The sequence below is a fragment of the Chelmon rostratus genome, chromosome 16 (genome assembly GCF_017976325.1).
Source record: "Chelmon rostratus isolate fCheRos1 chromosome 16, fCheRos1.pri, whole genome shotgun sequence".
NCBI lineage: Eukaryota > Metazoa > Chordata > Actinopteri > Chaetodontiformes > Chaetodontidae > Chelmon > Chelmon rostratus.
Window position 1 is genome coordinate 18408364 of NC_055673.1, and position 13016 is coordinate 18421379.

At 41.4% G+C, this 13016-nt stretch overlaps 2 protein-coding genes across 2 annotated transcripts; both read right to left on the minus strand.

Moving 5' to 3' along the window:
- Positions 1-3202: 3202 nt before the first annotated feature.
- Positions 3203-6065, minus strand: txnl4a (thioredoxin-like 4A). The gene is made up of 4 exons (XM_041955627.1): positions 5946-6065; positions 5535-5714; positions 3856-3959; positions 3203-3673 (listed from the first exon to the last, which is right to left on the minus strand). Exons 2-4 carry the CDS (start codon positions 5685-5687, stop codon positions 3502-3504), a joined length of 429 nt encoding a protein of 142 aa, XP_041811561.1. The 5' UTR covers positions 5688-5714; positions 5946-6065; the 3' UTR covers positions 3203-3501.
- A 1140-nt stretch (positions 6066-7205) lies between these two features.
- LOC121619710 (E3 ubiquitin-protein ligase ZNRF2-like) lies at positions 7206-12533 on the minus strand. The gene is made up of 4 exons (XM_041955572.1): positions 11786-12533; positions 10219-10314; positions 8441-8546; positions 7206-8072 (listed from the first exon to the last, which is right to left on the minus strand). The coding sequence occupies exons 1-4, from the start codon at positions 12111-12113 to the stop codon at positions 8015-8017; spliced, it is 588 nt and encodes a 195-aa protein (XP_041811506.1). The 5' UTR covers positions 12114-12533; the 3' UTR covers positions 7206-8014.
- Positions 12534-13016: the final 483 nt, after the last annotated feature.

Below are 13016 nucleotides of genomic sequence, written 5' to 3' on the forward strand. Positions count from 1 at the left end.
GAGGAAAGCCAGGGAGAGAAGATGGAGAGATGCCAGCATGTCTTCCCCTTGGCACCCGGATGATCCTCACGGCCCGCCTGCTCCACCCTCTTTGTGCGGATCCATTTAAACACTATCAGTTGAAAACAGATCGTGGATTACCACAGCTTTAGGGGTGAGTGTGCATATTCCCTATACTGTCCACTGGAAAAACAACTCTACCTCTTTCTTTCTCTCTTCAAGCACAGACACACTGTGCCGTACATCCTGCCATGTCTCCATATGTGTCTAGACTGAAAGTTTCCTTGTAACCCTTCGCCGCCCAGGCCTCTCTTTTCCCCCTGAGGCTGAGCTGATTAACAGTAATAGGGAACAACAATGCATAATAATGTGAATTATAATGGACCAATGGAGGCGGCCTTTGGCCCCCGCGCTCCATATGAGGGCAATGGCGCAGTAATGGTGTACATGGGCCCTGCAGGGACAGGCTAGACAAAGACAAAAGCATGCCAGACTGTAACTTAATGTAAGTGGAAAGGACATGGGAAGCCTCGGGGCTGGGGGTGGGGTATATGGGACCTCAACATGGTCCATACATATAAAGATGAGGAAATTAGTTTATTTTGAACTGTAAATACACTCATGCTGCCAGTGTACACACATTAGTACAATGAGGTCACCCAGCTTTCATATAATGTGCTTCTGGAATGAATGTCACTCAACCTTAAAACGCAGCGTTTTCTGGTTCCTGAAAAGTTAATATTCTAGAGATTATGTGGTTTTCACTCAAGTGAGGCCGAGTGTGGTCAGAGTGTTTTGTTTTTGCGCTAACCACAGCAGTTCAGGCCGCCCGTCTCCTCCTTTCGATGGCCAGCTGTTGTTCAACCATCCCCATCTTCCCCTCCATCATCCCCTCCTCCAGCCAGAGCTCCGGGCAGTTACAACAACCAGACGGTGATCAGATGGGAGCTGGGTGGTGGAGGGAGGGGGTGAGCTTTTGGGGGCATCTCAACACCAGAGATATGCAGTACAGTGAACCCAAATCGACCAAAAGAACACACACACACACGCACACACACTCTGCAATTGGAGGTCTTATCCCAGATGACTCCCAACTTGTCTCACTCAGGAGAGGTGAAGAGGTCAGACTATTTACTCTGGAGAGGATCCCTCGCCATCTTTGGTCCAAACACACACACACACATACAGTGAAATAGACAGAATTTATCCCCTTTCACCTCATCTATCACTCAACAAATTGGGCTCTGTCTCCCAGGCAATGTGTTGTGTCTGGCTATAAGGAGCTGCAAGAGATGGAGCTGACAGCTAACCGATATTAATGAGACCCAGCTACTGATATTTCTCTCGCTCTCCAAATCCTTCACCCTGCATGTTCTTGCTCCTCTGTTCTTTGCCGTGTCCATATCTTTCAGTGTTTCTATCATTCTCTCGTCATTGATGGATAAATACTGTCAGGGTTGGAGGCTAATGATGAAAACTGTGAGGAGGTCGAACACCTAGAGGAAGACTCGAGGCCTGTATTAATTGCCCTGCTTTGTTATCTTACATGGGACTGTTTACGTGGGATTCTTAGTTTTGGAGTGTGTAAATAATGTGGATAGAGAAAGCCAAAAAAACAAGGTTGTTCATCCAGGAGCTAATAGTTTCCAAGGTTGGAGTAAAATCCAGTAACTCTGATGGATGCATTTTAAGTTAAGTCTTGAATTTGTGGGAATAACAGAGGTCAAAAGATCTTGAAATGTCTTGAGAAAGGTAAGAATTAAAACCCAGTTCGACTACAGTGACGATACAGCATCCGAAAAAATGATGTTGCTGTGAGGTCCACAGAGGCTGCAAGACAACAAACACCTATGTCAGGAAAAATCACTCTTAGTGGATGTCCACTGTTCATCACAGACACTTCACACTTGGCCAAAACGTATGTGAATCTCTCCCCCCTGGCAGGCGCTACAGGCCACTGTGCGCCAAAGCAAGCAGACACAAGAACTGTGTCTTCCCACAGGAGATCACACTCATAAACAATTAACTCAGCTATGTGAATGTCTCCCTACAGTGACTCTACAATAATCAGCAATTACTGTGCAATTACTATTCCTATAGCTGCATGCTGATGTTTCCATTACTCTGACTAGTTGCTTTTTTACCATTTAGTTTTTTTCCGTATTTATTTATTGTACATGCAGCGTGCTAATCTGTTTTAAATCCTTCTGTAGGGTTTTTGGCTCACACATGTTGTGTGAGCACCCATGGCTAATACACTTGCTTCTGAATCACTGAATACCGATTGATTTGCTGGATAGTGTTGGCGGGGGGAGGAGGGGCGAGCGGGAATGAGTATTTATATTACACATGGCTGCGTGTAATGATTGGAGTGTGCATGATTGCATTCAGTATTGATTGTATTTTGAATTTGTATTAATTGCATTAGTTGTATTAGTGTTTGCGTCTACCTTCCTACACTGCAGGTGGAAATTAGCTTGTGGCTAAATCGGGTGCTTCTTTTTTCATGTTCTTGTTTTTGTCCCTGACAACTAAATTCAATAAACTAAACTAATGTAATCAGTGGTTAATAGGCAATATGAATCTTTAGTATTGCATCAACTTCATCTGCAGTCTGTGATGCTACAAAACCTGCCGAAAATCTCTGGCTCCACCTGATGGAGGTTTTAGGGAAATGGCATTCACATTGTCAGTTTTAACTGACTACAACACCAAATACAAATGTTGATCAAATCTAAACAGCTGAATGGACCAAATACTTAACTCTCCGACATGATCAAGTTAATTCAACATACCTGACACTACCAAAAAAAACAGACATTATGAACTTCACATGCTACGGAGCCAGAGTTTTTAAGAGGTTTGTTATATTACCCAACCGCTGTTGAGTTTCTCTGAAGTAGTTTTTGTGGGTTCACGGTGAAACATCAACAGTGGCCGGTACCATGCAGGTACATCATGCAATGCATAACTAAAAAACACAACAGGAATAGTGGCAGCATCCACTCAAGTGCAGTCACTGCATTCTACTGAGCACACCAACTTTGTTATGCATTTTGTCTGGTAGATTATAACATGCTTGGTTACAAGTCTTGTTGTCAAGTTTGTCCCATCTATATTATATACCCTCAAAAAAAAAAAAAACACAAACTGGATTTCAGTTAAGTGCTCCAATGCAAACATACTGTGAAAAACCTTCATATGTAAATATCCATCCATGTTTATTAAAACTTTTACACCATGTATGCATTCTTAAACACCCATTATCACAAAAGAAACTTGTTGCTGAAGACACTGAACAACACCTCTATCTACACACAAAAAACACAAATGGCCCAGTGTAACACAGTCGTGACTATGAATAAGAATCTTGTCCTGTTTCACTGGCAAAAACACAAATGTAAAAAATATGATCTTCCTTGATTTCTGTAACTTGTAGTCTTTGTGTTGTGGCACAAAATATCAGGAAAAAAAACAGGTGTTTGAGGATAAAAGTAAAAATCAATATCTGTATTTTGTAGAATAATCCTTTGGAGACACCACCAGACCTCTTCCTTTTCTTGCTCCTCGGTACACCGTTTCAACAATGTCTATCATCTCCTGCTTGTCCTCCATTGTCCAATTAATCTTGTTGTTATTACCGGTGCCCAAATCAATCATGATGTGTTTGTTCCTGAAACACAACAATAACAAGATGAAGATCTGACAATGGACTGCAGTTCCTCAACAATGACAGACAGGAAAGCTTTATATGAGACGGTCCTCATACAGCAACCGTGTTCATTTATGGAATAGTAGTCATCATTTAAGTAGAAATTACATTGATATTTGAAATGAAGACATGGAGTGCCTTACCTGAAGAAGAACATGACGGTGCAGGGGTCGTACAACTCGTACATCTTGTTGAAGTCGGGCACTTCGGTGATGTCCACCAGGTAAATGACAGCAAAATTCTTTACCTGTCAGGATGTATGTAGAGAGGATATTAATACAATTTTCAACTACCATGGTATCCTTACACACAGACATATTATATATCAACAACCAGCAGGTAAACAGGGAAAAATCTGTTTCTGGATTTTCTGAATTCTCTGGAATCCCCCCCCCCCCCCCCCCCCCCCAGTTTGCAGTTTACAGTCCCATGCATGTAATACATTGGGATGTTTACATGACGCTTAAACTGGCTACTTAACCTTGTTTTAACCTCCTTTGCCTCACTGGCAGCACCTCACTTTTTTAGTGTGCTGGTATAAAGCATGGGCAATTTTAAATAAAATGATGGTTACATCTTTAAGAAAGTGGTGTGAAAAATTGCTTACAGAGTAAGATACCCAACAATCACAAACTGCAATGAGAATCTTAGGTGTTACAACAGCAATATTGAGATGATTTTTAGCTGAGGCCAAGTCAAACCATAAACTGTACTGCTCCTGTTGGTCATAACTGCTCCCACCCACTCCCACTGGATTTCAGTCCATCGCAGGTCACTGCTGCAATGACTATGTATAACTCCCTCCCGCTCCCACAATGTGTGTCTACTCCTGCCTGCACCAACAAAGATTCTGGCTATTCATGCACGCACCACTGATTGTGTAGCTTCTCCTGTCCCACAGAGGAAACACCTTATCTTACTGTGTAGTGTTAGCAAACCGATGCATATCTGTTTTACGTTCCAGTGCATAATCACAGTCATACTAATGCAACCCATATTCTACCCCCATTCCTCCCCCGAAACGAGACCGTCATCATTTGTGTAACGGATGGTGCTGGATATGAATGACGTTTTGTGGTAATCCTCGGTCCATGCATCCGTTGTGATGGCACATATATGTGTTTCAATGATGGGCTTAATCCATGTTGCCACTGCAGAGCCTGCGTTTCCCACTGATGTGTCTGGGTACAGTGATGGGGATGTGGGTGAGGCAGAACATATTTTTTTTTATAACAAACACTTACAGTCCCAGGAATGATGTCCTATGGCCGAATGTCTCTACAGCAAAGTGCAACACATTCCTCAATAGTATCTTGTTTAATATGTGCAAATAAAAGTGCTTTTGCACATCTGTCACAACTAGATTAGTCCAGTTCTCTTCCATCCAAACAACTGAGAAATTTGTCCAAATGTCAGAATTCCCTTGCTTTGCTTTTGTATTCTAATGGCCTGCTTTGATCTGATGTTCAACTTCATTTGTTGACGCCATCCTTCTGGTTAGCACTGACCTACCAGATAAATCCCGGGACAGATGTTTAATTTTTGACCGCCTGCTCCACCCACAGCAATGTTAAAACCACCCACTCCAGATATTCATTCCATGGAAATGGAACAAGAATGTTAACTAGAACCGTATGTGTGACAGTGTAACCGTGTGTACTTCAGTTTCATATTCACGAATAGTGTGCTCTCTATGGAAAGCTATAGTACGTTTGTCAAAGCTGACCAGCAGGCGGTGCTATTGAGCACGTTTAGGTAGTCGGGGTAGCTGAGGATGCTAATGCCACAACACAAACGATGTATAGGCTAACACTAATCAAACCTTTTCAGCGATGCTGTAGAGAACTTCGTCCATTTTCATACATGTTGGGTCCCAGTCGTGTCCAAAGCGGATCACGAGGACTCGGTCCTCCTCAGATAGGATGGCTTGGTCGACCTGCCAGCCATTGTGGAGATGTGGTAGCATGTACGACATCTTGATGTTAAGATGTTGGATCCCAAGCTGAAAATAAACACAACACACTTTAGCGCCACAAAAATCGAGAGTAACGTTTAGTCAACATCCATGAAAATTACGATTTCTGCTTATGGATTAGGCAGCAGTGTGCTCTTTTTTTAGTTTGACGCTAGCTTACGTTAAGTTAACGTTAGCCGAGCGCCTTCAGTCAAGGAAAAGTCCGCGAGGGGAATCTTATAAGCTAGGAAATAAAACGATTCGTGCGTCAAGACTTACCTTAAATTACAAGGGGAGCGTATGTGGTTAAAAAAAAATAAAAAAAACCTATCGTTTTTACCACAATACAAAGCAAAACTACGTTTGCCTTTGCTGCTGTTGTGTACCTCTTCGAAAATGTTACGTCGTAGTACGTGAACGTCATCAAAAAAGCGACAGCGTGGACGCGACGTGGTTACGTCAAAATTGCGTTATGTTTGTCGTGTGTAATTGAAACATTTTAAAAAATAGAAAAACACGTTAATGATGAAACATTGAATTTAGGGTACACTCAAAACTTAATCAGTGAGGAGTTTGAATAATAAGTGACTACAACACTATACACTGATTAATTATAGGATTTATTACTAACTGGGAAAAATGTTTTGGATACTGCAACACCTCATCATACATTCTTTAAGGAACTGAGCAGAATCTTATATTTAATATATCATTTTATATAGACTGGTATCTTAGATGGAGTTCTTTGCTTTTGAGCTATATATGGTGAATTTGTAAGTTTTCAACATTTCTACAATAAATGCAACAGACTTGAATGGCAGAAAATGGCTATTAAACACATTTTAGCTAAATCAATCCCAAGAGAACTCTCTTTTACACCTCTCTCACTGGTGTGTTCAATCTGGATAGAACATGCAACAACATGAAATGTGAAATACGAGGACAGCATTTTCAGATTATAAAAGTCCAAATGCTATCTTTTCTTGCATTGCTGACATTGAAAGCTGACATTTGCCCAGACTGCTGATTTAACAGAAATAATGCTTGATCCTTGCCCCTGCATGTCCACTTCCAGGGAGACATTATTTCACTGCCTTCTCTTGCTTGATAAAACTGTAGATATTAGCTGTCTTGTTTCTGGAACGTAATAATGGAGAATCTGTCATAGGTGATGCCACTGTCTTGTGCCTTCTTGGGAAGTTTGACATCCAAGCTGTCTGTGTAAATTATACATCCATGGTAGAAATGCTTTAAAATATATATGCATTTTCAAAACTTTTATATTGGCTCATTTTCCTTGTTACTCATCCTCTTGTCTCCAGCCATTTTAGAAAGAAAAAAATGCATATAGTAATTTATATGCTGGAGGATGGGGAGTTTTCCAGTAGATGTGGATATATGTGTGTGTGTGTATATATATATATATATATATATATATATATATATATATATATATATATATATATATATATATATATAAACAAATGCAAAAAAAAAACTTTTACATTAAAATATTAAATAGCCTTCACACAGTAAAGAGACAAGATAAAACATTTATTGTTGTGCAGTTCATTACAGTACAAACAGAGAGTACACTGAACAAAGGTTCAAAGGTTATAAGAAACGTTTCCAGTCTACGACATAGCAGCATATTATGGCACTCCTTAGTGAGAGCATGAATCATCATTAGATATGTTTTCACCCATCTTTTATTCCAACTCTAAACTACACAGTCACATTACTGTGGTTCTCAATGGCCAGGTGATTAACAAAGTCAGACTATTTCACGTTAGACTGTTCGGTCTAGGACACAAGATTGTTTAACAAACAATGATAGCCAATTTTGCAATAAAATTAAGATCTTCAGAACTAACATTAACACTGTAATCACCCATTAAAGCTGATATAATTTTGTATGGCTGTTTTTACATTGCACAACATCAGCCTTCAGTTTTCTGAAACTAAATCTTTGCTGAAAAAAGGCTACTAGAGGCACACTCTCCCACCGTGTTGATTATACAAGTCCTCTGCCATAACACCACACCTTGTTCAGCAAATCAGTTCAGTTCAGATCCCAGGTCGCAGGAGCCAACTTTAGGCCAGCAGGTGGCGTGAGGAACATTCACATATTTTTTTGGAGAAAAAACAACTCCACCAGTGGTTCTTTGAACATCCCGCGACGTCTAGAGAAACATATCCACAGTCCATCGATATTCCATGAGGCAATATGAAAAATCCTGTACACAACAATGTCTTACAATCCCTGAGGAGCGCTGATGCTCGGCTGGAACATACAGTGTTGGGACGAGGTGCAGGCACAGTAGCCTGAAACTGTACCCTTGCAGCTCCTAGTCTGCGGGATGCTCTGGACACGAGCGATTCACCTCAAACCACTCGTCTATACACCTGAAACGATGAGCTGAATTACATTTTGCTCTGCTAATCACAATAAACATTTTTCTTTTTTTTTTTTTGCTAAATCATCTAAAGTTGACATCTTTTCAAAAACATCTTCATCTAATTAATAATTACCTGGATGAAAATGTGTGTGTTTTCGCAAGGTGTTTCATTCACAATCTGGCCTAATTAGCATGTTAATTTAACACATTTCCCAAAACGTCCTCTATTCCTTTTAAACATTGATCAGAACTCGTAAATCTTTAAAAATAGAGTTCAGGTTACCTCTGGAAGTCGTGACTGTGCATTTTATGCACTTGTCAAACTCTTCCCAAGGACAGCTGGTTTATTTAGGATTGTTTGTGTGTGTTATTTACCCTTTATGGTAGATACAGAGGCAGGGCAGCCTGGCAATGGTGTCTCCCTGCTCCAGCTCTTCTAAACAGATGGCACATTCCCCAGAGTCTCTGGACAGGATGTCCTCTGAGAAAGACAATACGGACAGAGGCAAAGTGAGAAAAGAGCTGCCGGGCAAACCAAATCATGCATCAAAATGTGCAGTTCAGTCACTGAATTCTGCATAAGCATCTGTTTATCCTTTGATACCCGAATACCTGTTGTCATCTGTGCCTAGATGAGAAGTGGTATTCTGGTATGATCCTGTTCTTTGTAGAGTAGTTTGATGATATGTTTTAATAACGGGAAGAAAACTGAGTACTGAGCACAAACCTGAGATCAGATAATGATGCTTCCTCTTACGTCAAATGTTTACTTGCGTATTGAGCTAAGACAGGCCCCAGTGTCAATACCTGAGGCGACGAAGTAACTAGGACTGTTTAGAGCTTTTCATGTGCACACATTAAAATGACTCCTGCAGTAGAGCTAAGATAGAATCATTCAAATGTACTTTAATATGATTTGCATGAGTTAGATGGAGAATAGAGGGTTGATATTTGTTTTACACATCTATATGCCTATGCTAAGCTAAGATGCACCTCGAAGCCTATGAGCTGCATACACGCTGTATCTTTATCTGTAACATGCATGCTGCTGTGTTTGTGTACCAGCTGAAAGGTGAGGAGCAACCTACCATTGTTTGCATGCGTGCAACACTTTCAAGCCTGGGATGCCTCTACTTGCAGGAAGTGTGTGTAGTGACAACTGTATGTCTACAGACAAGCATGCGTTTGCCCTTCCTGTGTGGGCACATATGTGGATGTGCACTACACAGGTGCTCACACACAGTTAGTCTGCACTTATACTGTAAATGTGCAGCTGTGTCACATAGCTGTCTTTGCTTTGATCGTATGACGTCTAGTACAGGTGCATTTATGTGGTAATGATTTCTTAGTCTAAGAATAGTTTCATTCGAGACTTTGTACACTAATTCAGTATTGTCCTCATGATCCAGTTGCAGAAACAAAAGGTCATAAAAGTTTGAGGAAGGGAGGACAGAAGCAGTCATGAAACGTTAATAAGTACACTTTTGGACTGGATTTAGGAACAATTTTGAGGTACTTTTACTTGATTACTTCCTATGATACATTATGCCTAAAACTTGATACTGTCCACTACATTACATTAATTTGACAGCCATAGTTAATAGTTACCTTGCAGACTATTACCTACTAAAACTATGCTTTTATAATTGATTGAACTACCTTACAGTAAATGAAGCAGTAAAAATAGGTCCATGTCTACCACTTACACCATTAAAATGTAACTTACAAAGTGATACATTATTAGTAGTAATCAAGTATAATTGCAAAATATCATTTTTGCTACTTTGCTGTGAAACACACTTTTCCCCTGTCAGGGCTCTGAACATCAAATGAAACAGTATATGACAGAAATATGACTCCCAGGACGTTTGTCCACACTAACCTGTGATAAGGGGTTACGAGCAGACATTGAACTGATTTAAGAGATCACAGGACAAAAAGATTGGGAGCCGCTGTAATATTTAATGATATAACTCTAATGGAATATTTCCACATTGAATGGTGCACATGGTGCTGCGACTTCTATTTTAGAAAAGGATCTGAATATTGGACATTTGCAGACGTGCTTTCAGCCACCCTGACGCACCAGCGTCGATGTTGTTGCGTTTCACGCGCTCTTTTGCATGTGTACACAAAAGTGAACAGAATCTTACTGTTGTAGTTGAGACGCATTTTGTTGAAACACATGAGCAGGTGCTTCTCTATTTCATCCGATGCCATAAACTTGGAGCAAACAGGACAGTGGAAGCCTGGGAGGAAAACACATAGAACATGAGCACCCAGATATGCCAACGCCTCTCTCATAACTTTTTATTGATATGTAAACAGCAGAGGGCTTGGGACAGTTTGCATGACTTTGAGCTTTCACAGCCCTAAATGACCCAACACCTGCATGCGCTCGCTAACGCTCTGTCTGCTGTAAACAATCTGTTACAACTTACACATCCATAAGCTGAAATGCCTTCATATTTATTGCACTGCATTTATGAATTAAATAAGTAATTAATTCATCATTTGACCCACATGGCCGTGGCCTCCTGACCTCATCTTTATTCTCAGCTGCACAAAGATTAATAGGCAAGGTACTGCTTGATCTTCGATAAGATAACGTCCTGTTTGACATGACAACACCTCAGGCAAGAAAAGGACTGCAAATGCATCATACATGCAGGCAGTAATTATCTCTGTGTCTGGTTTGAACCTCATGTTCGTGTCATGTGTTTGTCGTGCTGATGAAGGAAATAGGACAAGCCCGTGGGGACAATGTCAGGCCTGCAGAGTCACCATCACAGGTTATTGATGAGGGTATTAATTATTAGACTCCCCTATCAAGGAAATTACCCATGCTGGTAATCAGAAGGAGGTGAGAGGTGAGGTGACTATGAAATGTTGGATCTTTTGTTTGGCAGCTTTCCTTTTCCAGTTACGCGGATGTTACAGCACCGCCACCATCCCGTTACATCAGCCCTGCTTTGTCTGGTCTGAAGACAGCTGAAAAGCAGCAAGACTTGCGGATTCAAGAAGTTTGCGTGTGCGTGTATGCGTGCATGTGTGTCAGGCAATGTGTAACCAGCAGGAAGCTCTTATCTGCTGACCTACATAACGCACTCTTCCCTCTCAGCCGGAGTGAAAAACAAGCCAGTTTTGCAAGACAGAGGCGAGGCAATACCAGACAGATGGCAGTGCAGCGCAGCAGAGCCACCTGTGGCTACAATAAAAGAGCAGAAGTGCTAAACAAAGGGCTCAGTCATCACACTGCTGTTATCATGTGCCAGGTATCACATGTCAAATGGAAAAATACTAAGAAACTAAATACTTATGACACTGTGTAGGAGTATCATAAACAAATAGTACCCCACTGTACATGAACTAACATGCTGACTAAACTCAAACTGAGTGCCACAATAAACACAGAATTAAGAACAGAAATATTAGTTAAACCATGAGATTAAAAAATGGCCCCTTGGATAAGATAATGACAACGTGCACTAAGAACAATGAACACCCTCTACAGAAGGATGAAAATAGCATAATGCACCACTATGTCTCCACTCACTGCTGAGTAACACAGATAAATGTGTACTTCAGGAACAACAAGGAAATCGGGAGATTAAAAAGTATCATAAGCGAGCAATGACCTATTATTCGGATGAATGTGACTTCCTTCTTGCCAGATGTTTGGAACTGTTACGTACTGGTAGAAACCCGCTGCAATCTTACCTCCCAGCAGGTGAGGGGACAGGTGAGCCGGCAGGGACCCAATAAGCAACCTGTGACCATCGGGAGGCAGCTGGCCCTCGTCGTCACCATCCGTGCCATCGAGGCTCTGATTGAGTGCGTGTGACCCTGACCTGCCGCCGGCCGGTATACTGAGCCCGGAGCTTGCTGGCCCTCCACCCGTGTACCGTATCCTGGGGCCATCTGGTCCGTTGGTGTACCTAAACCCCGCAATCCTTTCCCCTGCACTGGAGTTTCCAGATGGGAGATCGGAGCTGGAATAAGCCCGAGTTCTGCCATCAAATACCGGGCTGCTCTGTTTGCCCCCCATGCTGTCTCCGGCTTACCTCGTCTGTTTTGTTTTGTTTGTGCGCTTTAAAGTTTTTAGCCACGACACATGGTCACAGTGAGTGCTGAAGAGCTGACACAAACAAAGGAAATACAACCAGACACAAGAGCAACAACAAAGGCGAGCTGATCCAACATCTCAAAGTTTACGCTGCGCCCTGTGCGTAAGTGCGCACTCACTGCCGCATAACTTAATTTCCAAACGATCTTTTTTTTTTTTCTTGGCAGAGCCCTTCCCTTTTTTTCAACAATGGAAAAATAAAAAAGGCAAACTCGCGTCAGTTTTCAGTTTTCAGTTCCTCCCCTTCAGACGAGGACATTGGCGCAAGTGTTGACCTACTGCCCATCTGGTTCAAGTTTGTTTTTGTGCTCTACTGTGGCCGTCTGGAAAGAAAAATAAAAGCAAGGATCGACCTCCACCCCCCTGCGAGGCAGCTCCGTCAAACTGCCGATAGTCCACCAGGACGACATAAATTCGCCTTCAAAGTAAAAGCGGTGAACTTACTACTTTACAATTGTGACGTACAACTGAGGTGGCTTAATTAAATTCCGTGTCTACAATATGGCGCTGTGGCCTGCAGGCAAGCCTTTGTCTTTGTTTGCCATTGAACTTGTTGTTCTACCATCCTGCCTTTGAAGAATAATTCTGTGGCGACTTCATTAGTGGAGTAGAAATAAGCAATTATACTCAAGTACGGCATTTAAGTACAATTTTGAGGTACTTGTACCATACTTGAGTATTTCCATTGTATGGTACGTAATTCTTTGTACCTTATACGGTACTGTATTTTTCCCTTTATTACTACTAATTACTTTCTATATGAAGATTTTACTTAAAAAAACACACATGCTAAGTTCATAGAATGCGATACAATACTGGTTACAT

Bases quoted from the DNA above. Each gene is read 5' to 3' on its own strand.
- txnl4a (XM_041955627.1), bottom strand. From the start codon at position 5,687: ATGTCGTACATGCTACCACATCTCCACAATGGCTGGCAGGTCGACCAA. The intron at 3,960-5,534 runs GTTTGATTAGTG...ACATCCTGACAG, and splicing joins TCTACAGCATCGCTGAAAAG to GTAAAGAATTTTGCTGTCAT. The intron at 3,674-3,855 runs GTAAGGCACTCC...GTTGTGTTTCAG, and splicing joins ACCGTCATGTTCTTCTTCAG to GAACAAACACATCATGATTG.
- LOC121619710 (XM_041955572.1), bottom strand. From the start codon at position 12,113: ATGGGGGGCAAACAGAGCAGCCCGGTATTTGATGGCAGAACTCGGGCT. The intron at 8,547-10,218 runs GTAAGATTCTGT...TGTCTTTCTCAG, and splicing joins AATGCGTCTCAACTACAACA to AGGACATCCTGTCCAGAGAC. The intron at 8,073-8,440 runs GTAAATAACACA...TCATCGTTTCAG, and splicing joins CTCTGTATCTACCATAAAGG to GTGTATAGACGAGTGGTTTG.